The sequence below is a fragment of the Halichondria panicea genome, chromosome 16 (assembly GCF_963675165.1).
Source record: "Halichondria panicea chromosome 16, odHalPani1.1, whole genome shotgun sequence".
NCBI classification, from domain to species: domain Eukaryota; kingdom Metazoa; phylum Porifera; class Demospongiae; order Suberitida; family Halichondriidae; genus Halichondria; species Halichondria panicea.
The window spans coordinates 4,731,950-4,750,416 of NC_087392.1; the positions used below are offsets into that span (position 1 = coordinate 4,731,950).

At 43.1% G+C, this 18,467-nt stretch overlaps 3 protein-coding genes across 4 annotated transcripts; 2 read left to right on the forward strand and 1 right to left on the reverse strand.

Annotated features, from left to right (window-relative positions):
- Positions 1-1,031: 1,031 nt before the first annotated feature.
- On the reverse strand, positions 1,032-14,485 carry LOC135349688 (uncharacterized). 2 transcript variants are annotated; one of them, XM_064548259.1, is made up of 26 exons: positions 14,324-14,485; positions 14,020-14,130; positions 13,449-13,498; positions 12,271-13,359; positions 11,855-11,969; positions 11,403-11,524; positions 11,026-11,154; positions 10,339-10,428; positions 9,975-10,175; positions 9,724-9,764; positions 9,580-9,662; positions 9,230-9,362; positions 8,368-8,487; positions 7,959-8,078; positions 7,688-7,780; positions 7,458-7,578; positions 6,856-6,955; positions 6,518-6,606; positions 6,147-6,278; positions 5,555-5,746; positions 4,667-4,757; positions 4,118-4,269; positions 2,923-3,048; positions 2,525-2,655; positions 1,648-1,817; positions 1,032-1,337 (listed from the first exon to the last, which is right to left on the reverse strand). In XM_064548259.1, the coding sequence occupies exons 1-26, from the start codon at positions 14,388-14,390 to the stop codon at positions 1,141-1,143; spliced, it is 4,065 nt and encodes a 1,354-aa protein (XP_064404329.1). In that variant the 5' UTR covers positions 14,391-14,485; the 3' UTR covers positions 1,032-1,140. The 2 variants fall into 2 exon arrangements, with proteins under 2 accessions (XP_064404329.1, XP_064404328.1); XM_064548258.1 differs by having other exon boundaries at positions 14,011-14,130.
- A 4-nt stretch (positions 14,486-14,489) lies between these two features.
- Positions 14,490-18,443, forward strand: LOC135349696 (serine/threonine-protein kinase ULK4-like). Its single transcript, XM_064548272.1, has 5 exons — positions 14,490-14,640; positions 14,696-14,902; positions 15,236-15,475; positions 15,814-16,066; positions 16,520-18,443. The coding sequence occupies exons 2-5, from the start codon at positions 14,738-14,740 to the stop codon at positions 16,678-16,680; spliced, it is 819 nt and encodes a 272-aa protein (XP_064404342.1). The 5' UTR covers positions 14,490-14,640; positions 14,696-14,737; the 3' UTR covers positions 16,681-18,443.
- Positions 17,288-18,443, forward strand: LOC135349694 (2-hydroxyacylsphingosine 1-beta-galactosyltransferase-like). Its single transcript, XM_064548270.1, has one exon. The coding sequence runs from the start codon at positions 17,288-17,290 to the stop codon at positions 18,437-18,439; it is 1,152 nt and encodes a 383-aa protein (XP_064404340.1). The 3' UTR covers positions 18,440-18,443.
- Positions 18,444-18,467: the final 24 nt, after the last annotated feature.

Genomic DNA, 18,467 nt, shown 5'->3' on the forward strand with positions numbered 1-18,467 from the left:
TCTGTTGTATGCAATGTATTACAACAAACCTCAATAGTTATGCTGGTGTACAGGCGTAATACCCGGTAATCATTTTCTGATAATGGAGAAGTGTCACTAGCAGTCTTAACTATACATCATTATGGTTGTAATATCTAGCCTCAACTTTGTACATGACATAGACCAGCTAGAAAGCAGCTGTCATTTAGGAGGTCCATCTTGGTCTCTCCCTCTGACCACATTCCAACCACTCAATTGTCCAAACCACAAAGTACACAACACTGTGGTTGTGATGTAATTAGCTGACATTCCAGTGATTCCACCACTCTGCAGGGTAAACATCCAATAAAGGAGATCATTTTAAGAATTCCATGAATGAATGAAAACAGCTATATATACGTTGACTCATCAGGATGCACTCCTGACGTCATAAACAACATTATTTAGTTATAGCTAGAGGTCTTCAACCAAAATTAGTAAAAGCTTGTTGATAAACAGATGACATACAGGTTTTAATAAGTAGCTTAACATTTTTGTGTCGTCACGAAATACCGGCCAGAGTGCCAACAAATTAATATCATCTGCCCATATGTCATTATAATTATCCGGTGCTGCATTATTTTATGGTTACCCTGTATGTGTACACAGGAGTATAATTACTCACATTACAGCGTCTGGTAGCCAACGTTACGTTGTGGCTGAGTGGGAGGTTATAACACAGTATACACAGCTGCTGCAAATCATGCCATCAACACTACACATTGTTATATACACAGGAGAGAGGAATCTTTCCTACAGGAAGTTGAATTGTATACCCTTGTTCTATACCACACATTACATGCACTTCTAATTATAGGCAACCAATTGTAAACGTCTCCTAGGATCCATAAATCCCCCATTAGCCTATTATCGATAGATATATAGCACACATCGAAGCAAATTATTCTCATAAATGGTCATGTACAGCTAGGTACAATTAAAACACACAACAGCTAGTTTCGTGCAAGCTGACAACATACATTATCCCATTTAGGTTGATCACACTTCAATCATTAGCAGAGTCAACAAATTCATTTTAAATTGACAAAGTAATGTAACAAAATAGACAAATAACTGCATACATACATACATACATCATGAAAAGTGATTACAGATTGAGTTTTAGAATTGGAAACCGCCCTCAGGCAATTGTGTGTTGGTATTAAACATATATTGTTCTCCGTCCTTGGCAGGGTTTGGGGCCAGCTGTAAGTCCACTTGGTCCTGGTCATCACCGAAATACTTGTCAATAATTCTCAGTGCAATCTTGTACACTTGTTCACTGCTGTGCTGCTGCAAGTGCTCGATCTTGTCCAGGCCTGTGTGTGTGGTGTGTGGGGGGTGACACTGTTGTACATGTACTTTGACAATGGAGATCATCTTACAATGTGCACCCACCCATGAAATACAACCCCACAATACATCTGACTGTACAGTAAACCACACATTGCATTATACAGCTTTGTGGCAAGTTTTTGGCCATTATACAGAGGTGGCCTTTGTTGAGTGCTTGTTTTGCACACAAACTGTTCATTTGGGACCTGGCCTTTATATCAAAGTTGGCCTTTCTTCAAGGCTGGCCATTAGCATTTTTCAAACTATACTCTACTGACACACACACACACACACCATAGGCCTCCTCCACCATGAGGGCAAAAGGGTTGACATTCTTCACAGCGTCCTGTTGTCCTATCTTGAGTATATTCTCCAGTCCCTCCAGAGTGATCATGACCATACGAGGATCTTGCACTGTCAGCAGATCACACAGCGGCTTTACGCAACCAACGTCCACCAAGTATCTGCAAGTGAGTGGGCGGGAAAAGCCTGTCACGTACAAAGAGCTATTGAAATCATCCATTAGCTTTGAATTTGGACAATCTGAACACAAATTACAAACTCATAAAGATACATAATTATAATTATATCAGGAGTGTATGAAGTCCACTCCTGATTATATAGATAGATAGATAGATAGATAGCTACCAAAACTACCTCACCAGAAAATGTACAAAACGTAAAGGTATGAATTAAAGCCCCACTCAAAATAGACTCAACAAGTATGCAAAAGTGTCAATTTTCCAAAGGCAGACAAGTAGCTAATAAGGTGTCAATTAACTGTATTCTGGGCTACACTACATGTATCTAGTGAGACTTGACAGCCTCAAGAATTCATCCAGTGGTAGTGTGGGAAGACATGAATGACAACTTGGCATCATCTCAAGTTGCACTCTCAAATAATGGTCCAGGAGTTAATCTAATTACCACCTCTTCCTCTGCTGAAGCCAAACACTACACACCTCAAAAGAACATAATAAGATTTCCATTGGGTGCATTTTGTGTTACAGACACAAAGAATTAGTTAGCCAAAAGGTTTCTTTACAGTCATGTACATGTAGGAGCAACCTAATCTCCCAATAGCCTGTAAGCAAAATGTTCATTAAGTACAACTCAAAGCTTTGCTGCATACTGATTTAGACTTATCGATATATGTCACATGACTGGTCACCTGATCTGCTCGGCTGTTCCCCCCTGTGTGGCGTTGAGTACCGCCCACGCAGCCTCCTTCCTCGTCTTGTAGTCCACCCCCGAGCTGAGCACCTCGATTAGTAGCGGGAATATGTTGCAGTCAATCACAGTCTGTGTGTGTGGAGGGGGTAATACAAGTTCACAATAAGGTACTTAAAAACTAAAAGGTTTTAGAAGACTCCATTTTAAAGAATGTTGGACCCACTCATCAATAGCACACCTCCACATGTTTGGTACGTGCATACATGTACAAACCAGTACTAGACATCATGTAACTGAAAACTATCCAATAATGTACATTTGTACAGAATTTTGTCAATTTCTAACAATTAACACACACATTGTTCCAGTTAGCCCCTACCACCATCAGACTCCCACCTGTATCTGCACTCTGTTGCCGGCGGTGACGTTGGATAGAGCCCAACACGCCTCCTTCTTGACTCCCTCGAAGCGACTGCTCAGGAGATGTTGTAGTGCAGGCAGAACTGAGCAGTTGAGCAGCAGCTGTGGGAGTGGAGTGGGTGGGTGGGGTTATAATTATATGGACAGTCATTAGACTCCTTCACTGGCCTCCCCTGAAAAGAAGGCCTGCTACTGACTTTTTACGTATACGCAAAAATAATTATTGGATATTTTTTTACTATAAAACTGGAATTTTTGCTACAAAAATATCAAATGAATAAACAGACAAAGAATACAAATTCATAATAATTATTAAAGCCACACACAGAGCTATATAACTGGTTAGCTACATGTAAAGACAGAGCTGTAGGTTTGTTGCAGCAGCTATTTTCTTTCTGATAAAGTCTAGTCAGCTTTCCCTCCACAATGTTGCAGGCTGTGAGTCTTTTGTTAGCATAGCATAGCTATCAGAATGCTATCAGATGGGCTAGAAACCTTCAATCGAACTTTCTATCTACTTTCTTCAATCCACTTCCATTTGTTGTGACGTCATTGTTTTACTGAGCATACACGTTGTTATCTTGCGTTTGCCGGTATCTGGCTAATGGTTAGCGCAAGCGCACACAGTCGATACCAGACCCACTCTTAGAGGAAGTGCGGCCTGAGATTGAGGCCACATGTACATGTACATTACAATGTATGCACGAGAATACGTATTGCCACTGTATGACACTACAAAACAATTGGCTCTGGAAATGCCAGTCAAATTCTCGAGCGAGAGTGGCCAATTTCCATAAATGGCCTGAAAAGCACAATTAATTAAGACTGGTATTTGTACACTTGATTTAGTTACAGGATCAAGCTTTATAGCTCATACACAAATTGTGTACCTCACAAAATTCCAAAATGCCAGACATACTTTTACAAAAGACCTTGTTTGAAGCACTGTATTGTGGTCACCCTCTATGCAATACACAGCCAGGTTTATGTGCCCCCAAGTAAGTCTCCATGGACCTGACCACCTCTTTATTACAGCCACTGTTGGTCTACCCAAGGGGTGACTTCTATAGGAACAAGCTTCACTGCTACTAACCGTACAGACCTCACAATTACAAGTGTCAATATACACACATATCACACAGATGTGCAGTGCAGTGCATCTATTAAGCACCTGTGTCTGACGGTCGTCCCCTGTGAGGATGTTACCCACGGCTCGTAGGGCAGGGGCTAACACTTTCTTATCAGGGAAGAACAACAGCTCCACCAGACGTCGACATAAACCACCATCCACTATACGCTGGATACGATCGTTAGGACCATCACCTGAGGAGGGAGGGAAGTACTGAAGCCTGTCTCTACTGTGGTCTCCCTATAAGCAGGCCACCCTCTATCAGAGGAGGTACGACATGCGTGCCTCGACCTAGCAATTAGCCTCCCACGCTCAACGTTATTGCACAGGCTTAATTGCTCAATCGAGGCACGCACTCATCCTCTGGCCCTCTATAAAGCGAGGTAATGGTCTCCATAGCAATGTGTTTGGGCCTGTGTTAGTAGGCCACCTCTTATTACAGCCCACTGTGTCTGCCGGATGGTGACTCACAGTACAAGTATTGACTAGATCAAAGGCCACACAGCTGTCAGGAATGCTCTATATTAGATCACTACTTCCTGTTTCAAGCCATTAAAGAAAAGGTGGTAATTGCTCGAGGTTACTGCTCACCAATGAACGCGACAGACCAAGCGCAGTTACAGAGAACCTCCATATCCTCAGAGTGGAGTAGTTTAGCCAGCACTGGAATGGACAGTTGCACCTGTCATGTGTGTGGGTGGAGGGGATACAGGTTACAGTATGCAATCAGAGGAGGTACGACATGCAGGAGCAATAATCTATTTATAGACTTGATTAGCTGACAAAGCATTATTAAACCTAGGCCTACACATGAACGGGATGAAACTACAGCTCTCAGCCTAATTGCTCCTGCATGTCATACCTCCTCTGGTATTATAATACAATACACAGCATCAAAATGGTCGTTCTTTTAATGGTATAATGCAAGCCTTAATTATACACTGTCTATTGTGGCCACCCTCTATAAATACAGCCAGGTTAATGACCTACACATGTATGATAAAAAAAACATGTGTTTGGACCTGTAGCAGGCCACCCGCCACTGTTGGACTACCCATGCAAGGGATGAAATCACCAACTCTAATCAATAGATCATCGGCCAGTTGCTGTTTCCCATGGAAACTGACCACCCACTGCACTACAAAGCTAACCATACAATGAAAATGAAAACCACTATTCTGTAACACAGAACAACAACATTTTCAACTTACATGTAGGACAAAAACTGGCCTTTGGTAACAAAGCTACATGTACATGTACCGTATAGCGGGTAATTTTCGTCGATGCAAATTTACATATGAACCACCGAGTTTAATATTTCATATTCTAAATATTCGTACAGCTCAGAATGGTGACGTAGGACTTGTTGCCAATAATATTTGGACTAATGCTCTAAATCTGAAAATTTGGACCATATCCGCTTTTTGGACCATTTGAACCATAACCCGGTATTATGGTATGTACGGAGAGTCCACTTACTGCCCCTAGGTCCGGTGGTGGACTCTTCCCCCGACAAAGGTTAGAGAGAGTCCAAGTGGCGTTTCTCATCACAGCCACCTTGAGGGTAGGGTCTTGTAGTAATAACAGAAGAGGCTCCATTATACCAAATGATAGAGTGATGTCTCTGTACTCAGCACTGTCTCCAGCTATGTTGCCTAGTGCCCATACAGCCTGAGAGGGGGGGGGAGAGAGGTTTTGATGAGCCATAACTCAAGTTTGGTTGACCCAATTTCAATCATTTGGTGATTTCCTGAAAGCTAAGAACGAGTTCGTTCAAATGATAATATTATGCTCAGTTACATAATTTTTTGGATCGTGCCCAATAATTATTACACTTCCCCTCGTCTATATAGCCCATGGTTTTTGTCAAAACGGCCCTAAGCTCAATATACAGTGTAAGCTTTCAGAAAATCGAAGTTACGTTATGGCCATGAGGTCCTCCATGCATGCATAGTGCGTGCGTATAACTAAAACAGCTACATGCATGTACAGTTTTACTTTAGCCATAAAGTCATGACCATAGACTATTACGACTTGTTTAACACACACACACATGCACACACGCACACACCTGTTCCCGTATGTAGTCGTGCTGTGAGAGGAGCAGCTGCACAAGAGGTGGGATGGCTCCGGCCTCAATGACCGTACGTGTTTGTAGGGTGGAGCCAGATGAAATGTTTGTGATGACCCAGGCAGCCTCAAACTGTAGGAGGGGGGAAGTGTGTTATGCACTGATCACCCTATAAGCAGAGCACCCTCTATAATACAGCCAGGTTATAATGGGTCTCAAAGTCTCCATAGCATGTGTTTGGACCTGTGCTAGCTGACTACCTCTTTATTATGCCTCGAGGCATAGGCCCATCATGGTAAAGCTGACTGTGTTAATACAGACTCTGTTGGTCTGACTAAGTATCAACAAGTCTCACTGTAACACACACACACCTGTAGAAACGGACTGGTTGAACAGTGGAGAAACTCTACAAACTTTGGGAGACAGCCCAACCTAATGACCTCCTCAATCGGTGGATTGTCTGCAATAGAAACAGCAACAATACGAGGTAATGGACACAGTACACCATGGCAACTATGTAGCTAGCTACTAGTTTAGATAACAATATCTATATATAAAAACGAAGCTTGCCCTAAAGCAAAGAGCAAATTTAGCAAAAATCGGCTGAAATTAAACAATTCTTCACTATTATAGCAATAGTAGAGGTATAATACTGCACACACACAACCCCACACCCCTCCCCCCACACACACACACGTTCGTGACTCACTCAACTGTGAGAGTATGTGTCTAAACCTCCGCACTGCTGCCAGCTGCTCCTGAGGGTCCACACTGAACAGAGCCTTACAGAGCATGTCCAGGGGTGTGTCCTATAGCGGAGAATAGGACATGGTTCTTGATGTAATTGATTGATGAATACTGTACTAGTTGAGGTTGTTGTTATATGAATACTGCACTAATGGGTGTACGATAACCAGGTGAACATAGAATTAATTACACCGCAAAAAACATTCAATTCAAGTTACTAGGTTGGCCATGAAAGCATATTTAAACAAGCAAGAGAGAGAGAGAGAGCCATGTCACAATGCACATTGCATTCTACGTTACAGTTCAGAGGTAGGGGGGAATTGAACTAATTAATTCTGACTAACCTCACAAGAGCCACCATTCTCACAAGGGCTGCTATCACACGGCTTTATTTCAGTTTGACAACCACTGGTGATGAAAAACAATTGCTAAAATTAACCCTAACCCGGCGTGCTCCTCTGCAAACTAATCAATGTAACCCTAACCCTGATTCATTTTGCAACCCTTTGTAATGCCTATTCAATATTGCGTTTAAAATATAGATACTGTGCTTAGTAAATTTACCGGTTTCTTTTTTAAAGGTTTTTTCTTGTTTTTCTTTGCTGCCTTTGCCTCTCGTGTGGCCAGCTCTCTCACAGGATCAAACTCCCCAGCCTTGTACACAAACGCCACAAACCAGTGGGCCCTGCATGAAACACATACACACGAAAATATCAACTTAAATAAGGCTTTTTGCCGTCATGGGACTTTACTACTGTAATTGACATGTAAGATAAAACGTTAGTACACTCTACCTGTCACAAACTGGCAGCACAATGTACTCCTTGTCAAACAAGTCCACTCGTCTAGTCCACGTCTTGACACGGTTATGCTGTCTCTCGGGGGTCCTGTGTGGTGTGGTGTGTGTGGTGTGTGGGTGTGGGTGGAAGGGGGGGCAATTATAACTATGGGAGGGGTGATAAGAATACATCAGTGAATTTTAAAGGATTGAACTTTAAGTTCTAATATTAAGCCTCGTCTTGCAACATTTACAGTGGCATTGGGGTACACACTGCTATGACTCACTGGAGACACTTGAGTTCTTTGTTGTCTCTGGAGGCATCCTTTAGTCGAGTGTGGAAGAAGGAGCTAAAGATGTGCACTTTGGACCGCAGCCTCTCAGCCAACCGCTCATACCACATGTACCTGGATGGGAGGAGGAGTTAGGCTCATTTGCAAGCATTTTTCACTAGCAAGGAACACATTGTGTAATACAGTGGAGCCCCTCTTAATGGCCACCTCTGAATAAAGGTCAACTGTGATTTAAAGGCCAGGTCTCACATAAACAGTCTGTGTACAAAACAACCCCTCAACAAAGGCCATGCACACCTCTGTGATAATGGCTGAAACTTAATTCCCTAAAGATTTCCATTATACATGTATCTATGAGTACGTAAACAATACAGTAGCAGTGTACACGTGCGTGCGTGCGTACCTGAGGTAGAAGTCCACGACCTTATCGTTGATGTATTCCCCCGGGGCGAGTGTGTCCACATCGTGAGTGGAGACCTCTATGTTGACCTTGCTACCAGCTGGCACATTGTACGCCAGCAGTCTGTGTCATAGGTTAAGAGTGAGACACCAGTAATATGATACAATAAGAGCAAATCAGTCACAATACTGGATAACTGGACACCAGTACTACTAGACACATACTAATTGCTTTTTGGTACAGCGAAAGTAGCTTGCCAAATTGTTCGTTATCCGAAAAATGCACACGACTACATGTACATGTATATATATTTATAGTCCCTGTCAATTGTCAAAATTGTCAGATATAAAATCTGCCAATTTTGATAATTGACAGTGGAACCTGTGGAACCAATCGGCAGTGGAACCTAATAATGCTTTAAGGGCAACGTAAAGTGTGAATATCGTAAATTTTTTTTTATAGAATGGTTGATCTCTCTCAAAGGTTTTGCATACACAAATCAGTTATACATGCAGGTCCACCCCACCCCCAACATTGGTAGGGAGGTACCATACCCTCACCTGACACCCATCCCACTCATCTGACACCCACCTAACATTGGTAGGAAGGTACCCACACCCACACCCACCCTCACCTGACATTGGTAGGAAGGTACCCACACCCCACACCCACCCTCACCTAACATTGGTAGGAAGGTACCCACACCCACACCCACCCTCACCTAACATTGGTAGGAAGGTACCCACACCCCACACCCACCCTCACCTAACATTGGTAGGAAGGTACCCACACCCACACCCCACACCCACCCTCACCTAACATTGGTAGGAAGGTACCCACACCCACACCCCACACCCACCCTCACCTGACATTGGGCTTGTTGTGTACAACAATAGACTCCACTAGAGTGATGGGAGAGGAGGGGTCCATCCTCACAGGGGCTTTCCTGCTCCTCTGAGATCTACGCACATTCAAACTAGGCACAAGTGATTTGACATCTGAAGGGGAGAGACAAGATGTACATGTAGTATACTTGTGTTGTATTTTCAATGTGCACATAGATGCTTCCTATGTATAGGTTATCAGTACAATCCATGGGTAAGCTCCTTTAATCAACACAGTGCTAACAGGTAAGCCCCTCCAATCATCAATAATTATTGTGCTAATATTAAGTCAACAGCACTAATGAGTAAGCCCCTGTGATTAAGACCCCACCATCGTTGGAGAGTGGTCTGCCGTGACTCCTGGATGGTTTTAATGGCTTGATATCATTCAGCAGTTTCTTTGCCTCAACAGTGCTGTACAAGAGGGGGGGGGGGCATGATGATATCATCTCAATATTTAGGTGAAATGTAATACCCTAGATTTTGATCCACGGACACATTCATCTTGGTTAGGAACTGCAGTGAAGAGAAACAACGTTTAATAGCTAGTTCATATCTTCAACAAACCTTACTTCAGACATTAAGCTACATGTAATACCGAGTATCACTATTAGCTGTTTCGACTAACCACAAACTTGTATCTAAGCAGACCATTGGAAAAGTAATTCTGAGAGCTGAGAGCTATTGTCAATGAATGCATGACCATCTCACATTACATTTACTTACCTCTATAATAGAGCTGATCAGATGTGGTAATGGCCTCTCCTCCAGTCTGAGCATGATGCACTGTTCAGAGATGTTACTGCTTAAAGGGTTGAAGAAGTCAGAGTCCAGGTGGTACTTCTTGGAGAGGGTCTCCGCTATTTTCTTAGCCTCTGGTGACTTTACATTGATGTAGACGATATAAGGCTCTTCCCCAAGGTGAAGCTATGTGTGTGTGTGTGTGTGTGTGTGTGTGTGTGTGTGTGTGTGTGTGTGTGTGTGTGTGTGTGTGTGTGTGTGTGTGTGTGTGTGTGTGTGTGTGTGTGTGTGTGTGTGTACGTGTGTGTGTACGTGTGTGTGTGCGTTGTGATTCAAATAGTGTTAGTACCTGCCAAACAAAGCACGCAGGAAGGGAAACTTGAACAGTCTCTGTCCGGCCCTCATAGTCCAGCTTCATACACAGTACGTCATTTCTCAGCTGCACAGTTGACCAATTATTATACGTGAGCAAAAGGCTAAGCTTATACCAACATGTATCATACACTGTAGTAGTACAACGTACACATACAATGTACATGTACGCACACATGCATGTACATGTAGGTCCCCTTCTACTACAATCGGCTCTGTAACTAGAGGTCTGATGACGGTCCAAATTCTACGATTCTTAAAGCTTAGAATGAGTTTGTTCAAATGGTATGTTCAAATCTCTAATTTGGAATGGGCTACAATTTCCTACTTCGGAAAAAGACCACAGACTAGTACTTTGTCAACACAGACTCATTGATTTTAAAACATCATCTGAAAGGCCTCTTTCTAAACTTTCACAAAAAATAACGTTTTTGAACCAACGGAACTAAAGTTATGGCCGTTCAAAGATGCTCTATTCAACACTATAATATTATGCAGTAAACATGTGTTGCTGAATGTACGTATTGCACAAAGTTCTTGGTTCACATACATGTGCGTAAAATTCGCCCACAAAACCTCCCTATACATGTAAATTTCAAAAAACCCTCCCACAAAACAAACTGTCAAGAAACCTCCATTCTCCATAAATACTGATTTCTCTTACCTCAACGTGCAGCACTTTGTCGAGCTCTAGTCGACCTATCTGCACACACTGCACTGACAGAGGGAGGGACTCCTCATCATCCACATCGACAGAGCATGGTGAAGGCAGGGGGCGCTTCAGTTTGAGGGGCTGAGTTTGTGGAGTGGGAGTGGGAGTGTGTGTGTGTGTGGAGTGGGAGTGGGTGTGGATGGGGTGGTGGTGTGTGAAGTGGGTGTGGGGTAGTGGTGGGTGTGCGGTGTGTGTGTAGTAAAGACGTGGCCCTAACACAGGTAGCTATGGAGAGACTTTGGGGCTGGCTGTATAAAGGGTGGCCTGCTGACCAGGTTTCACTATAATAATGTACATGTACCAGATTGCACTACAATACAGCAACACACCTTCTTTATTCCATAGGTGGCCATGACTTGGTTGGCACTGTTACCACGTACAGAGCTCATCCTGGAGGAACCAGTACCCCACGCTCGAGACCTAAACTGTGAGAACAGCTGATTGGAGGGACCTGTGTGTGTGTGTGTGTGTGTGTGTGTGTGTGCGTGTGCGTGTGCATGTGTGTGTGTGTGCATGTGTGTGTGTGTGTGAGGGGCGCAGGCTACAAACATAGTACAATGGTGTTTCTAAGCACAAAGGACATAACGTTCACGAATCACTATAGCTACACTTCTTCTTGTTTTTCTTGCCTCCACTAAAGAAGAGTAGCCAATTGGGCCACGTGGTAAATGTAGTTATTACACATCAGTTTGCAAACTAAAATTACTAAAAAGCTCCAAAAATGTTTTTTTTGGCTTTAACACTAGTTAAATGACACAAACAGATTCGGGGATCGACTCACTGCCATTACTGCTATAGAAGCTGCCTGGGGTTGCCGCTGACTGTGTTGGTCTCTTTAGAGGACGCCTGGCCAAATCAGAGGGAAGCTCAGCTGCTCTTGAGGTAGTCAATGGTTTCTGCACGTGCAGGTGTAAAAGTAATTGCAAATAACGTATACATGAGTTGCTAGACAGATTGTACATGTATATTTTAAATTGAAGAAGTTACACAGGCCAAAATGGTGTGCATACTACTACAATGTACTGTACTAAACACCACACACACACACACACACATACCCCACAGCCCACACTCACCCCACACACTCACACACACCCACACTCACCCCACACCCCACACACTCACACACTCACCCCACACCCCACACACTCACACACACCCCACGCCCCACACCCATACTCACACACACAGGCTTACCCTGGTCCCTGCTGCTGAACTAGTGGAAGTCCTTGCAACCTTCTCATCATCCACTTCAAAACTGAACTCGACTTTTGATAAAACAGGAGAGTCTGTAATGGACAGAATATCCCTAGCTTTTCCCGTACTGGGGAGTGCATGGGTCGTCGCCATTGCTAATTGCTCTTTAGATAGAAACGTGGGAGTGACTTGAATACTACACTTCCCTTTGGAGGCCGCTTGACTCTTGGCAAATACATTTCTATGAGTGCTGTAAGCATTTGTCGAATCTGCTGTAGATGTAGGCTTTTCCGAGCAAGTTTTGAGAACTGAATTAGTTGTGGATAAAAGTTTATTAAACTTGTCAGTATTGTCATTGGTGTTCTTGGGGGGTGCTTTTGGAGGGAGGAAGCGATTTGGCAAAGGTGACTTGAAATTTGAGCTAGTCGTTGCTTTAACATCATTATCATCATCATCATCTGAATGAATAGTTACTACGTCATTAGTCGCAGCTTTATCGGTAGTTTTGTCTTTAGGCAATACTTGCTTTTTATCAACAGGGCGTTTAAAAATCTCGCCCGCATCTACCTCTTCAGAAGAAGTATTTGAAGCAATGTCATCATCCCTATCTGGTGAAATACTAGCCCACGATTTTCTCGAATCACGAACACAGTCAGAATTGGGTTTGGTATCAAAACTGGAATTGGGATCTTCTAGTCCTATGCAGGTGTCATTCCAAAGCATGCTTTTTTGAGAGTCAAAATTTGTAATTTGAGTAGTTTCAGTTGGTGATTCTGAACGTATTGGATTGGTTCTAAATGGTCTTTTCTTCTTCGGAGCAGGTAAAGAACTTTCCATGGAGTTAGAAATTTTGTTCTTTGTATAAGGCGTTTTCGCTAGTGTAAGAAAATCAGGAATAGTAGAGCCAGTTTTTGAAGTTGTAGTAGTTCTTGATTTCATAGACTTGGCTCTGTTTATTACATCTACAACATTTGATTTAGGGGGCATGGGTTGAATTCCAACATTGGTAGTTTCGTTAGACTGATCGTGGCCGAAAGTTAGATCGTGCAATTTCTTTTTGGGTATCTTGAAACTACTACTTTTATACTCCTAGAAATGCAAGTTATAATATTCATGAAATTAATTTATTAGAGAAATGGTAATTGCCAAGAGTAATATTATATACATTATTAACGTACTCCTGGAGTTTTGTGCTGGTCGTACATTGTTCCACTGCTTATCCTTGCACCTGGAAAATAGGAACCATTTCTAATCATGAACTTAGAGTTTTTCTACTATAGTATTCATGCAAGAAAGCAAATGGGCAAAAGTAGGCTTAACTAAAGTGGTGTACAGTGGAACCCTCTTAATGACCACTCCCCCAACTACGATATCAGCTAGAGCTACGCTATCAGCTCTTCTATACTTTGAATTGAGAGGATTCAATTGGAAAGAGAGCTTTCAAATGGTGTCATCAATGGGAGATGAATTAATGTGCCAATTTCGGGTATATATACATAGCCCATGGTCCAAGGCCAAAAAAATGCCAATGGCAACACATCATTTGAAAGATTTCTTTTAGCAAAATCATAAAATGGATCGATCCTAAAGTTATGGTTACTGAAAGATGCTCAACTAAACAGTTTGTGTACAAAACAACAAAGGCCACCTCCGTATAACCAACTCCTGGTATAACTTTGTTTCCCAAAGGTGTCCATTAACATTAACAGAATTGTGTATATAGTTTACACAAGGAGCTACCATGATCACTTTGATCTGGTTCGTCATCCTCAATGACTGTTACTTCATGGCCAGGAGTAGACCGGGAGGGTGGGGTTTTCAGACCTCGGTCAAAGTCATCAATAATGGCCGCCCTCTTATCTACATGGGAAAGGGGAGGTTACATAGCGACAGGAATGGGGAGGTTACATAGCGACAGGAATGGAGAGGTAATACGTAGCGACAGGAATGGGGAGGTTACATAGCGACAGGAATGGAGAGGTAATACGTAGCGACAGGAATGGGGAGGTTACATAGTGACAGGGAATGGTGTCATGGTACATGGTGTAGCTACCTCTGTTGTCTGGATTAGAGTGTGGCCTATACTGCTGCTTTCTTTTCCTACTGTGTGTGAATTCCATTGCGACCGTAGCCAGTCTACATCTTTAGTAGAGGGTGGTCATTGTACTTTGAGACTGTGTAGGTCAGCAAGACAGCTGAATCAGCAATAACTTTTGTCTAGGTTCAGAGGGCAGATACCACCAAAAGTTTCAGTCTCGGGTCCAGGCCGCGATTCCAGAGAAGTTTTTTTGCTGTTCTCCTAGATCCTGCTGTCCGTCCAAGGCCGGCTGAAGGGCCAAGGCTACACATCATGAGCTATCTAGTACTAAGGTGAGGAAGATGCAGACATATGTGTATTACTTGAATGAGCTACTGTACCCTGTAGTTTCAAGTGTACGTGGCTATAAAAGCATTGAGTCTAAAATAAATGGAGAACTACCTTCTGTGTGGTGAGCTCCAGTCCCAAGAGGAGGGTGTCTCTGCCTGGCCCACCCCGGTCAGCCTCGTGTACAAGGGACGGAGGAAGGGAAGTGTGCAGTTTGTGGGGATAGGGAAATACGACAAGCAAGACAAGAAATACATCGAGAATGGAGTGAGTGCACACGCCCCCTTTTGTTTGCCTGTATAACTACTCGCTCTATCTATAGAATGTTTATATAGTGGTTTTTATAGTGGTTTTTTTGTAACATTTTGCCTGATTTTGATAGTTTTATCAGGCTTGATCGTAAGATTAAAAAAACCCCCGACTATACACCGACTTGGGGGAACTCCCTTATGCACGCATTTAATAAAAAATCTCATGTTGTTGCCTATACATAATTATACATTGAGGGAAAACCCCGTTACGAGCTCTCCTTGTAGCCCTACATCAAGGGGAACCCCCCATTACGAGCAATTAGTCCTGATGTTCCCACTACACGTACAGGTACAGCTGATGCATTCTTTGGATCACGAGAACGTGCTCAAGTTCAGTGAATGGTACGAGACTCCACAGCACATCTGGGTCATCACAGAGCTGGCCATCGGAGGCACCCTCTCTCACATACTGCACCAAGATGGCTGCATTCCCAGCCCTAATATCCACGACTTTGTCCGGGACATTGCAGCTGGACTGACCTACATTCACTCCAGGGGGGTGCTCTATTGTGACCTGCAGCCCTCCAAGGTAACTTATTCCCATAGCACACAAATTAGCATGTACCTCATATAATAATCGCCTCAGCATTATAAAGTCGGTATTTACAGTAGAGCCCCTCTTAACGGCCACTCGTGAAAAAAAGCGAAGTGTGATACAAAGGCCAGGTCCCAAATGAACAGTTTGTGTACACAACCCCTCAACAAAGGCCACCTGTACATGTGTAATGATTATTATGGGTTCCCTAAAGGTGTCCACTATAAAGAGGCTGCACTGTATGTCCATTATTGATTAAGTACAAGCTATGCTACTTTTATTTTTCTATTTTAACTGTTGGGGCACTTCATTATTGTGTATTTCACCAACAGATTGTACTGGATGGCCGTCAGCTACTGAAACTCAGCGACTTCACGCTAGCCCAGACAATGGCTGACTGCCATAACCATTACAACCTCACGTCACTTGTAAACACATTACTGACGCCCTCGGGAAAAGACCACCCTCTAAAATACGCCCCCTCACCATTCTACGCTGCTCCTGAGTTGTTTGTTGATGGTGGACAGTTTTCAACAGCCAGTGACCTGTGGTCTCTAGGCTGCATCGTGTATGAGCTGAGTCTAGGTAATGCGAGTCTGGGTAATGCGAGTCTGGGTAATGCGAGTCTAGGTAATGCGAGTCTAGGTAATGCGAGTCTAGGTAATGCGAGTCTAGGTAATGCGAGTCTATAATTATACTAGTTTACTGCAACACGCAGTCACCTGGTAAATGATTTTATGGTTACATTATTCAGCTTTAGAGCAAATTCAGATCACGTTGAATTCAGACAAATTTAATCATACAACAGTTTCAGATATCAACAGTGGCTGTAATAAAGAGGTGGTCAAACACATGCTATGGAGACTTTGGGACGCATACATTAACCTGGCTGTATTATAGAGGGTGGCCTAGCTGATTATGGGTGACAGGTTCTGTGTCACTGTGTAGTAGCAGGTAGTAGTAGTTGGATCGATGGATCATACTATTCTGGTAATGTTGTTGTCCCAAATTTATTGTGTTTTTTATATCTCACTACAGGTTGCAAACCATTTGATAGCAATGACCCTGACCTGCTACTCCAGTCTATCTCGTGCATACAACCAAACGCTGTGGTACAGTCTCCAGAAACAGCTCAACTATTATCAAACCTCCTCACAGGGGAACCTAGTCATCGGACTACACCGCCTCAGTATACATGACTCTTCTATGTGTTCATTGCTTCATCGCTTTCAATGTGCGTATGAATCTTCCTTAAGAGCATTTTATCACTTACTAAATTTGTCTATTTTGATCCACAGTTTGTTACATGGTATTTAGTTATGAACATGCTAAACTTGATAAAATGATAATTGACATATTGGGGTATCCCCTTATAAACCCACACAGTTGGTAAATTAATATGACCACCATTGTAGTACTGATGTCCCTAGTAGCTATTTGCTACACTCAGGAACTTGTTGTTGAAGACAGACCTCTCAACATTCTCCTGCTTAATGGCTTGTTTGCTGGCCACCTGTTCCCACTGGTCAGCCTGGGTGAAGAGCTAGTCAGTAGGGGCCACAATGTCTCCCTCTGCTCCACTGTCATGGAGGGATCAAAATTGCTCCCAAATCTACCAGAAAGTGTGGGAATAAAGTTCCTAAATGCTGGTTTGGATGTTATTACACTGGAAGAGTTTGAAGCACAAACCAGGAACCAAAAGGACGGACCTGGAGGTGCTGCAGTTGCTGACTTTGCTACAGTGCTCATCAATCGACTGTAAAGATTTTAAACAAATTGGAAACTTACGGAATTGAACGTTTTGATATGATCGTATGCGATTTCTCTGTTATACATATCGGACTACACTATGCCATCTTGGGCAGGAAAGTCATTGCGTTCAGCTCCATGCTTCCCCCCTACCCTGCTATAGAATCCCCCTGGCCTCTTCCATTCACACTTAGCGGAGGCCAATCAGACGATTTGAGCTTCTTAGAACGTCTACAAAACTCGATACTAGCACCTTTGCTCATCCCAGCATGGAACTATCTATTCTGGATCTTCTGCAAAGGCGACGAGAGATTGGAAACAACTCTAAATGGTATTAACTTTATGCGATATCCTGGGATTAATATTCCCCATCTGATAACATCTGTAATTGGGTTCGATACACCTGCACTTCAAACTCCCCTCAGGCATTACGTAGGACCTATGGTGAAGAAAAGAACGGACAAATTAGCAGAGGATCTGGAGGAATGGCTTAGTAACAAGAGAGAGAGATCTGTTATCTATATCAGCATGGGTACCACTGGCTATGTATCCGGGGATGTTGCTAGGACAATCATCGAAAGTGTGATGGCAACGAAATTTGATGCAGTTTGGGCCCTGAGAGACAACAATAGAGGGTCTATAGAAGGTGTTGAAATTGATGACAATCGAATATTTATATCGGGATGGGTGCCACAGCAGACGATACTCGCGCATGCATCGATCCGATTGTGTATTCTCCATTGTGGACTGAATAGTGTGCAGGAGAGCCTATACAATGGCCTGCCTGTTGTGTGCCTGCCTCATGCCTTCGATCATTTCGCGACTGGTGGGACCATTCGTAATATTCGTGTGGGAATATCCATGTACAGTTTTTTCGATAGCATTCTTGGGCATACAGACGTATCAATAAAGGATTTAACAAATGCAATCACGACAGTTTCAAGTGATGGGTATGTAGCAAATGCTAGGAGGGTTTCACTCGTGTACAAGTTTGCTGGAGGAGCAGAGACAGCTGCAGGCCTGGTGGAGTACTATACTGATGTTGGGTACGATCACCTCATACCAGCCTTTGCAAGATATCAGTGGAGCTGGATACAGTATCGTAATCTCGATGTGTGTGCTGTTCTGTTTAGTATTTTAGCTGTGTTTATGTTTCTGTCGTACAAGTGCTTGTATAGTTGTGTCTGTGTGAAAGTATGTAGAAAGTGATTTGTTTGTTGTGATTTCCTGGGGGGGG